Source organism: Daphnia pulex, chromosome 2 (genome assembly GCF_021134715.1).
Source record: "Daphnia pulex isolate KAP4 chromosome 2, ASM2113471v1".
In the NCBI taxonomy this organism is placed as follows: domain Eukaryota; kingdom Metazoa; phylum Arthropoda; class Branchiopoda; order Diplostraca; family Daphniidae; genus Daphnia; species Daphnia pulex.
Window position 1 is genome coordinate 3,863,102 of NC_060018.1, and position 19,370 is coordinate 3,882,471.

Here is a 19,370-nt window from a genome sequence, read left to right on the forward strand (position 1 = left end):
GTTACCAATCAAGTGAAGGTGTTCCATCGAGTCAGAGCAGCGTGATTTGGGGTGAGAACAAGAACAAGAGAGTGATCACGTTTAAAACCGATTTGGTTTGAGATTATCGGCGATCCTTAAAGGATTAGGTGTGAAGGAAGAAGAACACTAAAAAGAAGGTGTCATGATACCTTGAACAAGGAACGACGTTGATGGCCGACAGGGCTGCCCGTTGAAAGTTAATGACTCCCGATTCCTGGATCTCCAGATGATGGATGCAACCTTTCAGGCCGTGGATGTAACGACCCGTCGTCATAGCTTCGGCGTTCGGTAATCCACCGACGTAAATGTTGCCCTTAGTGTTGAGGACTTGATGAGGTCCTTCCGGACTGCGGCCATTCTCTAGGATCACTCCATCCAATTCAAGTGATCCGTCGCGGGCCGTGCGACGGGCCACGGCTCGGTGCCGTTTACCGTCATCAACTCGAACGGGCGTAATAATCTGAACTGGGCCGGAGCCCAACTCGTAGCTGAACTCCAGTCGTCCGTCCACGACTATTTTTCAAACGTCAACAAAATTATTTCACCCATCGTCATGGTATTTAAAATACCATAATAGAAGTTACCTGTTAGTGAAACAAAATCTTGTCCGCGGCCAGTCGATTCGGGTTTCTGTCCGTGCCACAGCAAAATGCCATTGGGCTCCAATGTCGAAAACTCGACTGTGATGGTCTCGGCCGTGTTGGCCAATGTGTGTGGGAAAACAGCTTTGTCTATTTCCACGTAGCTGTCGCCCTGGAAGAAGGCCTCTTCCGCAACATCGACTTCTGCGGAAGCAAGTAAATAAGTCAGACCACCGAAAATAAACATGCGGAGGCGTATATACGTAGGCGTAAGAAAAATGGCGAGCAAATGACATCAACAAGATAATAAATCGGCTAAAAAAAGGGACTTACTGCGTTCACAATTGCTGCCTCCAAAGCCCATGGGACAATTGCATTTGTAGGCGTTGTAAGTACCGATGCAACTGCCGCCATTTTGGCACGGTCGGATCACCTGGCACAGATCGGCTTCGATCTCGCAGTTCTTGCCGCTGAAACCTTCTTCGCACTGGCACGTGTAGTCGGTTAAACTAGCCCCAGTCTCCGTGCACAGGCCGCCATTGGAGCAGGGCTTCCGCTCGCAAGCGCTGGCTCCTCCGCAATCCTCCACGTTGGCCGAATCGATGACGGAATTGACCAAGTCTAATTCCATTCCTTGAACTTCAAACTGCGACAAACATCCGTCGAATGAGCTGGTCACGTTCACGCCTGGACTTAGACGGACGTGTTGACGATCCCATCCGCCAACAAAGAGACGCGAATTGAGGTTGAGTCCTCGTGTCGAGCCGGGCGATTTTCCACGAACTTCAGAGCCGTCGTTGACGAACAAAACGCCGTCGCGGAAACTGCGGTCGGCCGTGATTTGAACCCATTCACCTGCTCTGATTTCCCGATCGCTTCTTAAAATGGCTGGTCCTGATCCGGAATCGAATCGGAACTCGACCCTCTTGTCTTTGATGGCCAGCGATGAAAAATCACCTGATCCGTCCTCACTTTGAGCGCAATAGGCCAACAAGGAATCTTTGATTTGACGAGGCTTGATCCTCATCGACATTCTCATTCTTTAAACAATAAAATAAAATTAGAAATGAGCGAATTAGTTACTTTAAAAAACTTACTTTCTGAGGGCGTTCTTCGGCGGAGTAGGATAAGCGATGAAGGATCCTTCCGTGAAAGCGGGCTCGTAGATGATAATGTCCTTTTCGCAGTTCATGCCCGATTTACCCATAGGACACTGGCAGTCGAATCCACCGGCCATGTTGACACAGCGACCCATACCGCAGGCACCAGGATAGCAAGTCTCACCGATCTTGTCGCAGTTCAATCCAGAGAATCCCGACGGACAAATGCAAGAATATCCCTGTTGGGTGTAGGCTTCTTGACAGACTCCGCCGTTCTCGCAAGGATTTAGAGCGCACGTCTCACAGGTGGTGATGCCACGGCTGTTGGTGGCATCGCGGACAAGTTCGTGAGCGGCAGAGCCAACCACCAAACGGCCAACGCAACCGACAAATCCGCGTGTGAAACCGGCCAGTTTGTGGATGGAACGAATATTCGGTACACCACCGATGTAGAGGGGCTCGATGAGATCAAGGCCGAGGAAACGACCCGTCACCGATCCGTGGAATGTACCGCCATCCTCGTCGACAGTCATGGTTCCGTTTTTGCGATTGCGGGTCAACTTGACAGTGTGCCACTTGCCCATGTCGATTGGTTTGTCTGACTTGATGATGGCAGGGCCGGCGCCGATATCGAAACGGAATTCAGGGTATCCATTGTTGATGCCGAAGGAAATAAAGTCTCCACTACCGCCGGCCTGTTGTCCGTTGTAGAGGATCAGACCGTCGGGGGACTCGGGTTTGAAAGAGATCTCAATGTCAAATTCCATGTAGGCGTTGGGTAGCGTGGGCATTTGCATGTAGGAAAGCGGAGCCTGGGCGAAGTAAGGCACGACACCAGTCACCACCAAAACGGTTGGGATATCCATCGTTTCTTCCGTGTTACGGGCCGTGCAAACATAAGTTCCAGCGTCTTCGGCTCTCACTTCGGGGATCGACAATTTTGACTGGAAAACGACAGAAATTGGTTACATTAATAACAGAATGATTTAAATAATAATCAAAAACTATTTCTTACGCCTTCGACTCTGGCGGTTTTGGGAAGAATGCCGCCTTGTCGTGACCAGGTGTATTTGACGGGCTGACGTAAATCCGTTCTGCATTCCATCATGACGACGGACTGAACGGGAGCGGTACGCGTCTCGACTGCGATGTCGTCGTTGTGAGGCATTTCATTATCGGCTGTCAAGCAAAAGAATCGACAAAAGAATATTGCATTAAAAACGAAGAATCACTGCAGATATTTAAATTCTTCAACGAGATAATGCAGTCAAGTGTGAAGTGAAAGCCGTCGGTTGACTTACCGAGGTATTTTCAACATCCATTTAAAAGAGAGAAAGGTTATAGGGGAGAAAATGACACGTACAGGTTAGAGTTACAACATCAATTAAGTGAGAACAGCAAATACGAAATGTGCGCACATGTGATGACATCAAAGATATAATGATGAGCATTTTCAATTTATCGACAGAAACAGCTGCATACCTTGAATGGAGAGGACGTAATTCTCCTCAAAAGTTCCTGCCGTGCTGAGGACCTGGCAACGATAGACTCCGCCGTTCTCGGGTTTAACATCTGTGACCCTGTTTGAAGTAGAACACGACATTTAGAACAGTTATTGGTAACAGGATATGGGCAAGCAATTAATGTGGTTACCTGAGGAGATTGCCGAGGACTTGAGTGTTACGTGAGAGGGAGCCACCGATACGGCGCCACGAGACCAAGGCCGAAGGATCGCCAGTGACTTCACAGCGGACTTCTAAATTGTCGCCACGACGGACCGTCTCCTTGTTGGGCGTGAGGCTGACAGCCAAGGTGGGCGCTCCTGAACACGTAGGAAAGATCCCAACCGAAAGAACCGACAGCACAAACAATCGACGAAGGATTGAAGAGAGAAAGAAAAAAAAAACGACAAAAAAGAAAAAGGAACGATCAGACACCAGAGAACCAAAAATGACTCTCAACATGTAAACCCCCAAAAGCGACACAATTTCACCGGTGACGGTGAGACTGAAATACCAACAATCAAGCCCCCAAATAGTCAAAATATTAAATTAAATAAGTTTAGAATCATTCAGTGAAGCTCATGCTCCCGATCAGACACAAAAAGACACTGACCGAGTCCAGAAGCAAAGACAAAACAAACAGACAAACAAACAAACACAAAAGACAACATGGTCGGGGGGGATGATGATGGGTAAGAGATCTGATGAAGCGAAAATAGTAATAAAGTATGAGGACATGTAATAGATGACGTAGGACAAACATTCTGTACGAGATACACATAGAGAGGACACAAGACGAAGCAAAATCAAAGCTTCAAAGCTATTTCCTTCAACGACAAACATTCCAACAGTTGAGAAAACTGCTATAATTTTTTCAAGAAATAGAAATGCCTATAGCGCTGTGTCTGGTCGAAGGATGCAATATAACCTTTAAGGGTCCGTTCGTTCCCGATTGTAGGCATTTTACAATCTAACACATCTTCGATCGATTTTTGCCACCTGGAAACACAATGGATCAAAAGAGCGCAGCCCCAGTTGTTTACCCCCACGCGTGAATAAGAAGCGGAAATCGGTTCAATAAAAAAATGCCATGTGTTTCCTTGCAGGGGAATGTGATAAATATTCTCACACCGGCCTCGTTCACGGTGAGGTGTGATTGGGTGCGTGTAAATATTGAACCATTTGAGCGTGTAAAATGTCCCCCTTTTGCGGCTTTGCGAGGCAGTTAAAAATGAAGAGTGGACAGAATTGTTTTGAGTTTGTGTGAGCTGCTGGACACGACGCGGTCACAATACACGTAGCCAGTAGTAGAATAAATGACCAGTGTGTGGGCACACTGGCAGAAGAGAAGGAGGCGATAGTTGGATTGAATTTGTTTTGAGTGGTATCCCCCGCGAGATTTGAAAAGAAATTATTAAAAAATTGGAAATAAGACGTGGACGAAACACTGCGACATTGGCTGCTGTGGAGCTCCCATTGGTTTTGCTTGGGTTTATGTTTCCCAGCAATCAAAGCTTTTTTGGTGTGTTTAATTGAGCGGCGAGAATGGACGGAGAGAGGATTTGATATTCGTAACGAACCGCGTATCTTGCGAGTTAGGTATCCGTTAAAACAGTTGAGCTCGTCAGACTTGTCATCGCAATCAATTTTGCGATTGCATCGGGCCGACATCTTCAGGCATTGGCCGCTCTTGCATTGGAACTGTTTACCGGGGCACTTTGCGTTTTCGGCTACACACACATGGATCAATGGACAATCAAAACGATTTTGTTTTAGAATCTGATGTGCAATCGTGCAATCAATTGAGAGAAGTTTTTGTAGAGAGAGTGAAAGAGGAAAGTTCACCGATCGAATCTGTTTTTTGTTGTTAAGTGTTGAACAGTGTGAAAGAGTGAATGTTAATTTTAAAAAAAAGAGCATTTGAAAAGAATAAAGAAGACAAGAGAAATGGCTGCAAATTTCAAATTGTTTGCCGATCGTACAAATGTCCGCAAGCCAAAAAAAAACAACAATTAGAGGAATAAAATGGGTGAGGATAAAACGGGATACGTCTGGTGACCTCTCTCAACTAAAAACTTGAATTCATCCGTTGTTTTAGAGAGCCAGAAGGTGTCAAAAAGGGTTTCATAAAAAGGTGGGAAGGTGACACAACACGTTCCACGACGGCGTTGACTCTGTAAAATCCTTAAATCAAGTCGTCAAAAAAAATAGAGAGACAACACTGGCATCTACAAATTGGAATTTGGGGAAATCTTTTTTAAGTAAAAGGGCAGTGGGTAAGGAGTCCTGTAGGCATAAAGGTGCTGGGTAAATAGGGCGGGGAATTTGATTGATAAATCAAATAGGCACTTATCATTAATAGGAATTTAGAAAGTTATTATCATTATTATGGTTCATTTGGGTTAATTTCTTTTTTTTTTTCCTTTTTTTTGGGCAGTATTATTCATTGCGGCGTGACTGATGCCTTCTACGGGTCTCGGCAGGCCGGGCTACGGCTTCCTGGTATTGGCCCCGGGCCCCCCATGCCCTGTTGACGGTCGGCTTACTTTTGACATTCAGAAGGATGTATTCAGACGAAGTTCCTTGACGTCCAGTCACTTCGCACTGGTAGCGTCCAGCGTCGCTCGGTTGCACGTTGGTCAGCTCCAATTTGTTGTCAGCCGTCTTGAAGGCGGTGGGTGGCAGAGTGCCGCGATCGCGACTCCATTGGATCCGGCCGGTTGTTCCGGCTGCCAAGTTACAGCTCAACTCCACTGTGCTGCCGATGTAGACGTCAGTCTGTCGACTGCCTCCCTGTGTCCCGCTGACGATTCGATCCTCTGTGGTTGCCATCGTTTGTTCCGGAATAGGTCAAGGAATATTTGTGTCATGCGAATAATAATCAACAATCCAACTGATGTAAACATCGAAACATCGAAAGCGAAAAATAAAAACAAGACATGCACAACGACTCGAATCGACCCAAAAAGGCGGAACAAATAAATAAACGATCCAGTAAAAGGTTTGAAACTCCCGAAGGATTGCAATCCTAACCTCTGCGAGGTGGCTGCTCACGAAACTCCCACATCCAATTAGGACGTGGCAGAATCGGAGCAGACGCTGTCCATTTTTTCCAGTTTGTTGGGAGCAAATTGAAAAAAAAGGTGAAAAAAAAAGAAGAAACGCAATCGATTCATATGTTTTTTCTCCATTTGGTTTTGAAAAGTTACTCGATAGGCGGCTAAATGTTCAATGATTGATTTGATCTAATTTTAAATATTAAATGAAATGGGGAGACTTACCGTTGACGATGACTTCAGCCACGGCTTCAGCCTGACCGACGGAATTGCGAGCCGAGCAGACGTAGCGTCCAGCATCAGAAACGGCGATTCCACGGAACTTCATGAGAGAAAAGATGTTGAATTAAAATCGAGATTAATTTCAACGAGATTAATTTTAGTTTACCTGTAGTTGGCCATTGTTGACAAGAACTGCTGGTGGGAGAACTCCGTCCATTTTGAACCAGTTGATGGTAATAGGCTGGTCACCGGAAGCCTCGCAGCGGATATCAACCTGATCGCCTGGTCGAACAACTTGTCGCTGAGGCTCCAATCGGATGCGTGGCGGTGCTGTACCAAAATTATTCCAATTTGATGAGTAATAATAAAAAATGAATAAGACAACTAAATCCCTTTAGGTTTAAAACACAAACATAACTATAACTGTTGAATAAACTTACCCTTCCGAGCTGAAGGTAAAGCATTATAATAAAACAGTATAAATTATCAATTCGACAATTGGTTAAAGTCAACTCTAAACTATCGATTTGTACCTTTATTAATGAGATCACAGGGATCTCCTATTTTCCAAATTGGTAAGCATTAAGATAAGATCGATGGATAAAGAAGGAGATTTAAATTTTTAAGAAACAATCAACTTACCGACTACTTCCAGACGTCTGTCAGCACTAAAGATTTGAGTGCCCTGGGAACTGATGCCGACGCATGAGTAAACTCCAGCAGCGTCTGGTTGAACGTTGCGGATGTAGAGGATACCGTCACGAATCTCCTTGTCGGCCGGAAGAGAACCACCGTCACTGCGCACCCAATCCAGGTAAATTCCTTGCTGCGATCCAGTGAGGACGCACCGCATTTCGGCAGTGCCTCCAACAGGAACTCGGAAGACATCATCACCGATGACGTTGCCTCCGCCAGTGTTGCTACTGCCGTCCGCTTCAATTTCATTCTCTTCAATGTCGCCTCGACCGCTGGATGCTTCGACAACGATCTGGATGCGTTCTTCCGTCAATCCGGCGTCGTTTCGTCCAGTACACGAGTAGGTTCCTTCATCGGATTGCGTCACGCGCGTGATGTCGTAGACGGCGATCTGCTGAGTCTCCTTGGCATCAATGGCGTCGTAGAGGAATCCGGTGCGGAGGCGCTTCCAGGAGACTGATGGCGCAGGATCTCCTTGGGCTCGGCATTCGAGTCTAACACGCTGACCTTCCTTGACACGGATGGGTCCGCTGGTAGGATTGGGACTGATGCTGACGACTGGGATCGACTGGATAGTCAAAGTAGCTACACCAGTAATGCTTCCGGCGTCGTTCTCGGCAGTGCAGACGTACTGGCCTTGCTCGTTGCCTGTGACTCTGTTGAAACGGATCACTCCGCCGTCCAGTTCTTCGACGTTATTGGGCAGAGGTCGACCGTCGACACGGGCCCATCTGGCGCGAGGAGTTGGGATTCCGGCCGTCACACGGCATTGGAACAATGCGCTGCCTCCTTGCACCACAGTCTGTTTGGTTTGCGGGTAAAGTTCGACTGCAGGCGGTTCTCTTCGTTCCACCTCGACGATAGCCGATGCCTGGGCAACTCCGCCGGGATTCTCGGCCGTACAAATGTACATTCCTCGATCGCGGACCATGGCGTTAACAATGCGGAGAACAGGTCCAGTCACCAAAATGTTGCTGGTGAAATCTTCTCCAACTTTAGTCCAGCGGACGGTGGGTGACGGGTCTCCAACGGCAAGACAACGGAGTTCAGCCGAAGTTCCTTGAGAAATGGTCTGTCTGTCCGGTTCGATGCGGACAGTAGGTGGGCCTCTGTATGCCAAAACAGTGACGCGGGCCTGTGACTGTTGAACGTAGCCGGAAACGGTTGTCACCGTACAGATGTAAATGCCTGAATCAGATGGCGAAGCGCTTGGGATCGTCAGCACTCCAGCGGACTGACCGGCGTTGACAGGTAACGCGCCTTCAACTCTGGTCCAGCGGATTACAGGAACGACTCGGTCGCCAATAATCTCAGCTCGGCATGTCAATCGGATCGTTTCGCCGCGTCGAGCGGTCGTGTCGGTAGGAGCGATCACCACCTGGACGGGATTTTCTTGTGGTGGAGGAGCAGCTTCTGCTCGAACAAAGATGTTGACTCGTCCTGTGCTTGTTCCAGAAGGATTGGTGGCAGTGCAAGTGTATTCTCCTTCGTCCGATTTGCGAACCGATGCAATTTTGAGTACTCCGTCCGTTGTGGGTACCTAATTTGAATGAATCCATTTAATGAAAAAATTAAGAATATAAAATTTTGAAATAATTACGAAAATTTCGCGAGCAGAGAGCCATTGAATGCTGGGAACCGGGAATCCTTGAGCGGTGCAACGGACGTCGATACTCTGTCCAAGTGTGGCTTCGATGTAACGAGGCTCAACCGAGACGAGTGGTGGACTGGGGCTTTGTCCTAATTGTTCGTAGTAAGCCAAACATTTTAGACGTTGTAATTACTGAACTCAGGCTCTTTATAACTAACATGCTGCAATAAAAATCGACCACCAAATTCGACATGCAAGTAAAAACTCAAGGAAAAGATTTGAACAGAGGTTTGTGAAACAGCAAGGAGTAACCCAAACTGCGATGGAATGTGAGGATAGATTATATACCTGTGACTGTGCCAACATCCATAAAGAAAGCTGCCAATCGTGCCACACAAAAAATGGATTAAACAAGTGAATTGGCCGATGAGAATAATTAGTGTTGGGTACAGGAAGGTAGAGGAAAACATTCATTCACATCCGATCAAATGGATGGTTGGCCAACGGATCGAGATTAGAACACGAAGAATTAGACAAACCTCCGACGTTGAGAACGACCGTTTCCGTAACGACATTGATGCCGTCCTGGCCGCTACAGACGTATGTGCCCGAGTCAGTGTGCCGAATGTCGGTGATGATGAGAACACCACGACGATCGTCTTGGGCACGACCGGAAGGAAGTGAGCCGTCTTCTTTAGCCCAACGAAGAAGCACTTGTCGGCCGACCAAGGATTGGCCGCTGCAACGGAATCTCACCGTTGAGCCAACTTCAGCGATCTGGATCCTAGGATCAGTCACCGTTAGGATGATGGTAGGACTGGCTTGAGGTGGTGGAGCAGGAGGACGTTGATCGCCATCTAATGTGCAATGGAGGAAACAGTGTAAAAGCAGTCGATTAGCGATTTCAAATTCTCTAAAAACATTAGAGTTAGCAAACGAGACTTTTGCCACGAATATCAACAACAACTTTTAAAAAATCAAGCCACGGACGGACAGAAATTTGTAAATGACAACCGGACAAGCGACACATTGAGGCAAAGCGATATCGAGGTTAATGTTATATTGAGTTTCATCCGTGTCTGTATGTACGTGTCGTGAAACGTGAGCGCAACGGAGAAAAAAAAAACACGATCAAAAAAAGCGCGCGCAACATTGTCGGTTTGCGACGGACGATTTGGACGACAGACGATTTCGTTTTTCATTTTTGTTTTATGCTTTTGTTGGATTGCGCGATTGAAATAGTTTTATTTTGCTTTTGTGATTGACAGGGAACCTGCTGGCTGGATAAGAGCCGTCAGTTCGCCGAGGATAAGTCCGTCGGCGTTGACGACGCGGCATTTCACTTGGCGGTGACCGGCGTCGATGCGGAGTGAAAGTGTGCGTCGACTGCCCCACGCGAAACGATCCAGAATGTCACGGACAGGTTGGCCGAGCATGAGCGACGTGTTTGACAGCGAGTACTGGGCAGAATTGGGAAGCAATTTTCCATCAATGTGATTGTGGCCGATGGGCTGGAGATCAATTTCGAGCCGTTCCATGCTGAAGTAAGCGCAGACGAAATTGACGACTTGTTCGGGAGCCGCTTGAACCCTCATGGGAACCATTTCCATTCGAATTCCACCTGGTTATTTTTTGTTTTGATCCCGTCCGATGTTTCAGCGCAGAGTCGACATGCAAGTGGGTCCATTTTTAAGAGGATGCACACAAGATTTGGTGAGAAAAATAAACATGCACTAGCCTACTAAAATTGGAATTGATTCGCCCCCCTTTTAACTGAACAATATTTACCGACCACAACACTTGAAACAAGTGTCACGACCGATGGACAAGATCATCGCTTCTGCTTCCGTGACTAACTGTACCAATAAATGGTGGAGCTTTATCAAAATAATAATACAGTGCAAATTTTGAAATAAAAAGTTTGCAAAAGAAGAAAATGAATAGAAAATTGCTGGTTGTTACAGCCGCAGTCAAGGAAATAGCAAAAACCCAGAACCAATAGTCAGTGAAGTGAAGAAGAGAAATAATTAAATGAGATTCCCATCATGCTTGGTTCTAATCAGAAATCAAATGTCTCGTTTTACCTTGAATCTCGCAGTTGCGGCCGCTAAATCCTCGACGACAATTGCAGATGACTCGATTGTCTGATTGCTGGACGCAGCTCTCTTCGTTGCTGCTGCACGGACAGCGACGGCACTGGCCACTAAGTCCGGCCGATCGGTCCCGGTAGAAGCCTGTAGCGCATTCCTCACAGGAGGTGCCGATGTGGCCTTCTGGGCATCGACATTCTTCAACATCACGGGGTTGTTCCTGGCCATTGTTGTTGGGGACGGCCGTGTCCATTAAGACGTTGCTGATGCTGGTGTAAGCCATGCTGTAGCTGTACGTGGCACGGATCTCAATTGTCTGCAGGTTGGATAAAACACGCATCATATCATCGCGAGTGACAGCCAATCCAGTGTCCAGTCGACGCCATCCACCCGATTCTCTCAAAGGAACCGTGTACGTCACAGTTTGACCCGATTGGATTTGGTTGGGGTTGACAAATGCCAATGAGATTCTTCCACTTGTCAAAATGACGTCGCTGTCGATGAAACGTTGACCAACTGCACCTTGACGCTCGTCGTAGCGTTGTGTGATGGAAATTTGGCCTCCGTATGATGTCACCTGAAAAGTATCGTTCATTATTGGCCTCTATTCGAAAAGGAAATGTCTAATTTACCTTATTGCCAGTAAACTGGGGAGGTAAAGACCAGTAAAGTTTCGGCGATCTAGCAGGTGTCGAGGAGAATGTGTAGCTGATTTCGTTTTGGTCGATGTTGATTCTCAAGTTGGGCACTGAAACACCATTCCTCTCGCTCAACGTGAAACCGTGTTGGGTGTCAATCACTTGCTGGATAATTTGAGAGCGCCAGAGCTTGGCGGAATTGCAGTCTCGGGCCACTCCTGAGCAGAAGCAACTTAAACAGCCTTGTGGATTCTGCTCTGTCAGACCAAAATGTCCTTCACGGCACTGGTCACAACGATCTCCTTGACAATTGGCCTATTCATTCATAAATGTTATTATAAAACACAGAAATTCACAAGTTTTGATAGTTTCAGGTATACCTTGCAAGAACAAGAGCGTCCGTCGGGGCAGTCGGGACGGAGAGATCCACGAGGATCGCAGGAACAAGTTGGTGGGCGACCACCATCAGGTCGGCAATCATTGGAGGTACCCAATGTGGCATCACCAGTGTATCCGTCTTCGCAGAGTTCGCATTCCTCACCGGTCGTATGGTCACGGCAGTTCATGCAAACGCCAGAATCTGGGTCACATTCGTTCGAATGGCCGTTACAGTTACAAGGTTCGCAAAGTCCCAAATAGACACCCTGGACAGAACGAGTGTATCCAGTGTCGCAGTCTTCGCATGAAAGACCCTTGTAGCCGCGCGGACATGTGCACTGCTCGACAGCAAAGGCTCGAGTCTGGCCGGTGTTACGCTCTTCGGCAATGTCCATCGACACTTCAGACAATCTTAAAAAAAAGTAACAAAATTTTATTAGGATTGATTTGTGATGAATTAACCCCCAGATTTGACTTACGAGGCTTCAGATGTGCGCGTAGTGTAAGTGGCTTTGATCAAGATTGAATCCAAGTCGGCCAAGACCATCAGCAAATGCTCACGATCGGCTGGGCGTCCATCTTCGCGTTGCCAATATTGTTCAGAGATCGGCACGGAAACCATCACAGACTTGGAAGCGTCAACCTGTTCTCGACGGTAGTGCAACAGACGAATGTTGTTTCCTCGAATGTCTACATCTGGAGCGCTGTTGGGAGAGCTGCGCCCGCCCGGTTGCGGAACGTAACGCACAGTGTAGTTGAGGTGACCGCCATAAGATGTCACTTTATCGCCAATGAATTTGGACGACAGCTTCCAGTAATGGACCTTTGATTGAACAAAATCAACAAATATTTAATATCCAATAATAACAATGAATGATGAAATTAAGTTTAGTTACCTCATTTGACAGTCTGTTGAAATCGCGGTAAACAATTTCGCGGCTGACTGAATTGACAGTGACGCGTTCGACAATATTTTCACGTCTGTTTTTGTCAGTCAAAGCAAATCCTTGGATGTCGGTGGTGAAGACGGTCTTTATCTAATGAGGAAAACGAGTCTCAATCATGACATTTCCCTTGACAACAAATAAGAGATGAGTGAAATTACCTGTTGACGGAACCAAGTGGATGCAGTGCAGGTTTTGGTGATGCCCATACAGAAACAGTTGATGCAACCGTCCTGATTATCGGGATTCAAATGGAAAGTATTGGGTTTACATTGATCGCATCGCGGACCGGTGACCAGATCCTGTAAAATCAAGAAGTGTTCCATTAGCATCAGTAATATCCAGAATGGGGTATGAGAGATTGATGATGTTTGCTGATTAGTGGCGACGGATCCTACTGCACCATCACATCGAGGCCACCACACAATTTGTGGTAGGTTTTTATTAGCATTACGATACAATGGAGACGAATAGAGCTGTCCCAATCGTCACCCGTCGTCACCGAAACATCAGGCAAGAAAAAAACGAATCGAGACAATCAAACGGCTCCTTATTTCTTTATTTCTTAAGAATTCAAATTCATCAACAATTGAAAAACTTTTTAAGCGTTTCGCAAAAGGCGGAATTTAAAAGAACGATTTCTACGTCAAAGCGCGTACGACTCTACGGATTCGACTTTCTAGCCTGATATATTCTGTTCGAACTAATCTACTGCACATCTTTTGTGTTTTAATATTAACAAAGAATAAACAAATAACGCGTAATAGAGCTTCAACGACACCTACCATTTAATTGATTATGAATCCACAGTAGTGGGGTGCATTGAAAAATAGACATTTAATTTTAAGCACAATGTAACTCGTAAACCAATCAAGGGTCCTTTTTTTATTGTTATTATTATTTTTTTTTTTGCTATTCTTAAATCGAGAAAATTATGGCTAATTACCTTGCAGATGCATCCGCTACTGGTCGATGATCCATTGACGATTCCAGCTTGGTTACATTGGGCTGTGTTGAGGTAATCAAAATCAAATGTCATTAATTGAAATTTTTTTGTACAAGATGGGGAATGTCGTTCCATGTGTTTTCGGCGTAAAATCAAAATTGTCGTGTCAAATGTTGATTGTGTGTTAAGTGTCGTGTTGTTGAAGTGATAATTGTCCAACTCCCTCCCCCACACGCTTCAAAGTATATAAGTGGTGCGATAGAATAAGAGAAGCCGAGAAAGAGAACACGAACTTACCTGAGAAACTGAACTCGTCACTGCCATCGTAACAATCGTCTAAACCGTCGTTAAAGAGTCGTACACCTATGCAACTACCGTCGCCACAGGTCCAGTGAGTATTGGGGTCGCACGCTTTGATTGTTAAGTATAGCGCATGCAGCAAAGGAATGAAGTAGAAGAAGAAAATAAGAGATGGAAGAGAAATAGAGTAGTAGTGATGCTAATACTAGAGATTAGACCTCATAAAAGAGAGAAAAGTGGATAGACGGAAAGATAGACTAGAGGTAATTAAGACATGCAGGAAGAAGGACTTACTATAAGTGCAACCAATTTCGTCGGTGGCGTCTCGGCAATCAACCCGACCGTCACATCGCTCTGACAGATCGATGCAGGTATTGTCAGCGCAACGGAAATGACGATCCGACCCGCATCCTTAATGATCCAATCACCCCATGTGAAAAAGAGTCTCAACAAGCCAATAAGCTAAACCAAGCCAAGTTTCTAACTCTAGAAATTGGGCTCGGTTCTTCTTTTGTTTTTGTTAACACAAACCTGGGCAATTGCATTCATCGCTGTGGTCTTCGCAGTCGAATTTACCGTCGCAACGAAGCGACTTGTCTAGGCAGAGTTGACCATTAGCGCAGCGGAACCTGGTGGCCAGGTCACACCCTTACAACAGGGCGAGGAAAGGTATAAATTCAAAGCCAAATACAAGGAAAGGGAAGGCATTTCAACCAGAAATAAAAGCAAGCATTTTCAATAAATGTTTCTAAATTAGAGGTTTAACATTTTATCAAGTTATTCTAATTCAATTTGATAACGAATTAAATAAAGAATTTCTCAAAGCAAATGAGACGAAATCAAGTTGAATAAGACCAAATAAATAAAAAAGAAGCTAGGACTACTGTTAATTCGAATGAAATTATGACTATATGAATGAAGAGTGATGAGTTGATGATAAAGTAGAGACCTTGGATTGGGCAGTAAACTTCGTCGGTTCCGTCAGCACAGTCTACGTTACGATCGCAGTATTGAGCAGTGTTGATGCATTGACTATTAGCGCATCGCCATTCCAATCTGGCATCACAGCCTTTTTTTGTCAATTAATTTGTTTGTGTTGTGTCACCATATCACCACCGGACGAATCATCCACCAACGATCATGCAAAAGCCAACATTAGCACCACCAAAAACTAGAACACCCAAATAATAATCCAACTACTACCCTACAAAATCTAAAATACCTACTGAACATAATAACAGAGAGCCATTGAACTACGCATATTTATATAAAAACCTTGACAGTTGAGTTCGTCGGTGTAATCGTAGCAATCGCGATAGCCATCGCAACGTTTACTAGCATCGATGCATCGGTCGTCGCAGCGCCATTGGCTACTAGGATCGCAATCTAAACAAGCACGGGTTCGAAGGTGGTAGTGCGAATGCAGCATGCGGTTAATCAGGTTGAATTAATTCAAATAAACACTCCACTTTTAGCACTATACGAAAATATTGTGTTATTTAAAAAATTGAAACTTTCTTACTTTCTGTTGGGCATTCGAATTCGTCGCTGCGGTCACGGCAATCCAACTGGCCGTCGCAACGTCGTCGGACATCGATGCAGCTGCCGTCGCGACAAGTCCATTCGTAATTAGGATCGCATGCTGTTGTGTGAGTTTTTTTTTAAGTTATTATGGGTGTTAATAGCATGCAACTACAAGCCTAATGTGAAGTTATGTACATCGATTTGGTTGGCAGTCAATTTCGTCGCTACTATCGCGACAATCCAACCGACCGTCGCAGCGTCGCCTGTTGTCGATGCAGGTGCCATCGCTAGGACAAGTCCATTGGTAAGACGAGTCGCAAGCTATTTTCAGCCGAATTCATACAAGCAGCCGAAATGCGTAAATAAATGCCATGCAAATTTAAAGAAAAGATGTGCCATGCAAATAGAAGAGCAAACGTCAAAAATAAAAATCCCCCGGAGTCGTGTGTTTCTGTCAATGAAAAATGAAACAAGGAAATAGCTAATGAATGATTCAGACTTACATGTTTCAGCAACGCAACGACCCAAATAGCGACCTGAGCTGGTCTCCTCACGAACATATCCGGGTGCGCAGGACTAGAATAGACGAGAAATTCGATTATTAAGAGGTGCCAAATTGATCAGAAATAAAAATTTAAAATTGAATTTGAATGGGATTATGTTTTACGTCGCAAGAGAGGCCGATGTAACCAGGTGGGCAACGGCACTCTTCGACCAAAACAGCTTGTCCTAGGTTGTAGTTTTGTTCGATGGCTGTATCCATCCGGATGTTTGTGATGGTCGTGTCCAAGACGCTGCTCTCCACGTAAGACGCTCTGATTAAGAAGTACTCGATAGATTGGAGGACCATCATCAAATCTTCACGTCTGGCTGAATCACGAGAGTCTGCGCCTTTGCTCCAGTCTTCCGGCAGGAAGCGAATGATCACTTCGACCGGCTGGTTGGGCTCCAGTCGAGTGCGGCTTTCGTGGTACAGGGTGATGCCGTTGCCTCGAAGGATCACGTCCGGTGCACGGATGGAAGAACCCGAACCGCGATAAGTCAGTCGGTATTTAATTTGGCCGCCGTAAGAGAGGAGTTGGTATCCGCGGTGTGATGGCGGCAGGTTGAAGAAGGCCACCTCACTCCTCGCGTTGAAATCACGTCGGTAGGCTTGGATTCCGTCGTTGGCACTGGGCGAACGCAGGTAAGCACGGTTGGCGGTACCGGAAGAGCCGACATCTCTCGATGAAAATAGGCGGGCGCTGGATGAGCTACGGATGGTGTCTGTGCGCAAGGTGATGAGCTGGAACTGGTCGCTGGGAGGTGGCAATTGGCTAACGTAAAGCGAGCTGGAACTGCACTCTTTGGTGTGGTCGAAACAGAAACATGGCAGACAATCGGCGGGCGAAACAGCAGCCGAGTTGAATTCCTCATCAATGCAAATGTCCGCCGAGGGTTTGACAACGACGATGCAGTCCGGCACGGCAAAGGTCGAACCCTGTGAACAAACATTTACTTATTCCTAACGATTCCAAACGGGCAAGAGATGATTAATTGAGCCGGACCTTGGCGTTGATGGCTTCACAGCTGTAAGCGCCCTGGTCTATGATCTGTGCGTCATTGCAAGTCAAAACACCATATCCCGACTCTGACGTCATAGTGCATTTGGATGGTACATGACCCCAGTTGAGACGCCAGACGACTTCGGGAGTGGGAACACCGACGGCCGTGCAATTGATGACTATCGTCGTGCCAATATTGATGTTGATCATCGGTGGTGGGGGGATGAGAATCGTCGGTTTGGCTGTGTTTCAAAATAACATTTGTTAGATTTATTCATTTCAAATAAGAAGTTTGAAAAATTCTACTTACAGCATCCGATTTCGTCACTTCGATCTTGACAGTCGAGTTCCATGTCGCAGTGGAAAGAGCGCGGGATGCACTGATTGAGCGACTGGCACTGGAATTCGTCGTGACGGCATGGAGATCCTTAAATACCCCATAAAAATTTAGTGTTAACCACTTGGCGTGAGAAAAACAATAAAAATGTATTCAACCTGGAGGACTCGGTTTGCAATAAAGTTCGTCCGAGTTGTCACCGCAGTCGTCATCGCCATCGCATCTCCAGTTCTTAAGAACGCACCGTTTGTTGGCGCACTGATATTCGTTCGGCTGGCAACCCAAGAGACCTAATCGAGCAAGGATCGTTTACATCACAAAATGTCACGATTATTGAAACAAGCTTTATTCTTACTGCATCGCATTTCGTCGGACTGATCGGAACAATCAAAGTCTCCGTCGCAGACGGCGTTCTTCGGGATACATTCACCGTTCATGCAAGTGGCCTCATTGACTCCACAAGCCGTTGGAGGACGTGTCGTCGGTTCGGCAACTGTCGATTCAAATCGAATAAATTAGAAATCTGAAGAGATATACAAGTACAAAGCAGACAAAGCTGAAGAGGTTTTTTTTTTCATGCGGGTGCGAATTGAAATAACGAATTAAACTAAACAACTACAAAGGAACAAAATGTGATTGGGCAAAGTATGGCCCGAGTTTGAGCATGCTTCATCATGCAATTCCGAAAAAGGAATTTCTGTTTTTCTACGTTTAGGTGCTCCTATTTTACCGTGATCGGATGGGAAAAGGAAACGATCCACATCCGACTGGAACTTGTGAACTGTGTGACTGAACGGAATTTGGGACCGGGAGCCGTGAGACACGGACCGATTACCCGTTCGTGCAGATCCAGCAGGAGCTTGTTTGCGTGAGAAAGGACGTGGATGTGAAGCAATTTTTGTTTGGTTAGATTGGGCAATGGCTCGAGTTTCGTGTTAGTCTTTGCAAAGTACAAGAAGGAAAAACAAGTTCAAGGGTTCATAGGGAACTATGTAACTTACAAGGATCGACTTTCAGGTAGACGGATACTCGGGAACCAGGAGTCGTTGACGGATAACCGACAGCTTCGCAAATGTATGTTCCGGTGTGTTCCGGCTGAATATTTGGCATTTCCAAGCGTCCGTTGTTATCGCGAGTGGACGGAGGCAGAGTCATTCCACTACCGCGGGTCCATCGCACTGGAGCTCGAGCCGGTCCTTCATCTCGACATTGGAATACCACCTCACGACCTAATCAAATTACATTCAATTCAGATCAAATGAATTCTTCCAACTGACAAAAAAAGGAAGAGGGAAAGGAAACGACGTTGGGAAATTCCTTACCGACCACGCCTTGATTTTTTTTCAAAGTAGCGTGTAAATGAAAATAGATCACAGTTATAATGACGACACAACATTTGCAAAATCACTCCAAGAAAATCAATAGCAATCAAAGAGATTCAAATGTTACCTTGGAGGATGGTCTGGTCGGCGGGATATGTTTTCAAGTTCAATTCGTCGTTTTTGGTAGCTGTCAAACCAAAAGAAGATGAATAGTTAATAGAAATCACGAAACTTTTTATTTCATGGTTGGTTGGTGAAGATTTTAGGTTTGAGTTTTAAGATGCTAGTCACCATTCAGGTTAGTTAGACACTTGGACAGGGCACGGTTCTATAGACATTATTAAGTTATCGATAAATGATGAATCATACGGAACATACTAGCCAATGTCTAACATAGAGTTCTTAGTGAGTAGTAGATAACACCGTTCTTTGAGGCCGATTATACATACATACACATAAAGGCGTCTCCTGTTCAGAAGTTGGCAAAGAGTTGGCAACGAGCTGCCGAGGATCGATGAAGCCAAAATGGAGGAGGAAAAAGAAGAAGAGAAAAATATTTGGAATGGAAAGAACAAACG

The 19,370-nt window shown here is 45.8% G+C and overlaps 1 protein-coding gene across 39 annotated transcripts in view; it reads right to left on the reverse strand.

Moving 5' to 3' along the window:
- The window catches only part of LOC124188508 (basement membrane-specific heparan sulfate proteoglycan core protein-like), a 60,771-nt gene that overhangs the window by 3,183 nt on the left and 38,218 nt on the right, over nucleotides 1–19,370 (reverse strand). For 22 of the 39 annotated variants that reach the window (XM_046581175.1, XM_046581168.1, XM_046581178.1 and 19 more), the window contains 38 exons: nucleotides 18,920–18,979; nucleotides 18,472–18,699; nucleotides 18,201–18,329; nucleotides 17,826–17,963; nucleotides 17,629–17,760; nucleotides 17,444–17,560; nucleotides 17,137–17,375; nucleotides 16,257–17,069; nucleotides 16,093–16,165; nucleotides 15,785–15,910; nucleotides 15,588–15,707; nucleotides 15,341–15,451; nucleotides 15,015–15,134; nucleotides 14,597–14,713; nucleotides 14,360–14,476; nucleotides 14,063–14,176; nucleotides 13,766–13,827; nucleotides 12,981–13,121; nucleotides 12,772–12,912; nucleotides 12,355–12,698; nucleotides 11,878–12,286; nucleotides 11,492–11,812; nucleotides 10,854–11,436; nucleotides 10,043–10,390; nucleotides 9,309–9,626; nucleotides 8,779–8,918; nucleotides 7,125–8,718; nucleotides 6,649–6,812; nucleotides 6,486–6,582; nucleotides 5,751–6,023; nucleotides 4,785–4,934; nucleotides 3,356–3,524; nucleotides 3,185–3,282; nucleotides 2,718–2,881; nucleotides 1,700–2,646; nucleotides 936–1,642; nucleotides 606–806; nucleotides 171–534 (listed from right to left, as the gene is read on the reverse strand). In XM_046581175.1, coding sequence (XP_046437131.1) covers nucleotides 171–534; nucleotides 606–806; nucleotides 936–1,642; nucleotides 1,700–2,646; nucleotides 2,718–2,881; nucleotides 3,185–3,282; nucleotides 3,356–3,524; nucleotides 4,785–4,934; nucleotides 5,751–6,023; nucleotides 6,486–6,582; nucleotides 6,649–6,812; nucleotides 7,125–8,718; nucleotides 8,779–8,918; nucleotides 9,309–9,626; nucleotides 10,043–10,390; nucleotides 10,854–11,436; nucleotides 11,492–11,812; nucleotides 11,878–12,286; nucleotides 12,355–12,698; nucleotides 12,772–12,912; nucleotides 12,981–13,121; nucleotides 13,766–13,827; nucleotides 14,063–14,176; nucleotides 14,360–14,476; nucleotides 14,597–14,713; nucleotides 15,015–15,134; nucleotides 15,341–15,451; nucleotides 15,588–15,707; nucleotides 15,785–15,910; nucleotides 16,093–16,165; nucleotides 16,257–17,069; nucleotides 17,137–17,375; nucleotides 17,444–17,560; nucleotides 17,629–17,760; nucleotides 17,826–17,963; nucleotides 18,201–18,329; nucleotides 18,472–18,699; nucleotides 18,920–18,979 — 10,489 coding nt within the window. Of the gene's footprint in view, nucleotides 1–170; nucleotides 535–605; nucleotides 807–935; nucleotides 1,643–1,699; nucleotides 2,647–2,717; nucleotides 2,882–3,184; nucleotides 3,283–3,355; nucleotides 3,525–4,784; nucleotides 4,935–5,750; nucleotides 6,024–6,237; nucleotides 6,304–6,485; nucleotides 6,583–6,648; nucleotides 6,813–7,124; nucleotides 8,719–8,778; nucleotides 8,919–9,308; nucleotides 9,627–10,042; nucleotides 10,391–10,853; nucleotides 11,437–11,491; nucleotides 11,813–11,877; nucleotides 12,287–12,354; nucleotides 12,699–12,771; nucleotides 12,913–12,980; nucleotides 13,122–13,765; nucleotides 13,828–14,062; nucleotides 14,177–14,359; nucleotides 14,477–14,596; nucleotides 14,714–15,014; nucleotides 15,135–15,340; nucleotides 15,452–15,587; nucleotides 15,708–15,784; nucleotides 15,911–16,092; nucleotides 16,166–16,256; nucleotides 17,070–17,136; nucleotides 17,376–17,443; nucleotides 17,561–17,628; nucleotides 17,761–17,825; nucleotides 17,964–18,200; nucleotides 18,330–18,471; nucleotides 18,700–18,919; nucleotides 18,980–19,370 lie in introns of all 39 variants that reach the window. The other 17 variants (XM_046581160.1, XM_046581181.1, XM_046581171.1 and 14 more) reach the window with 13 other exon arrangements.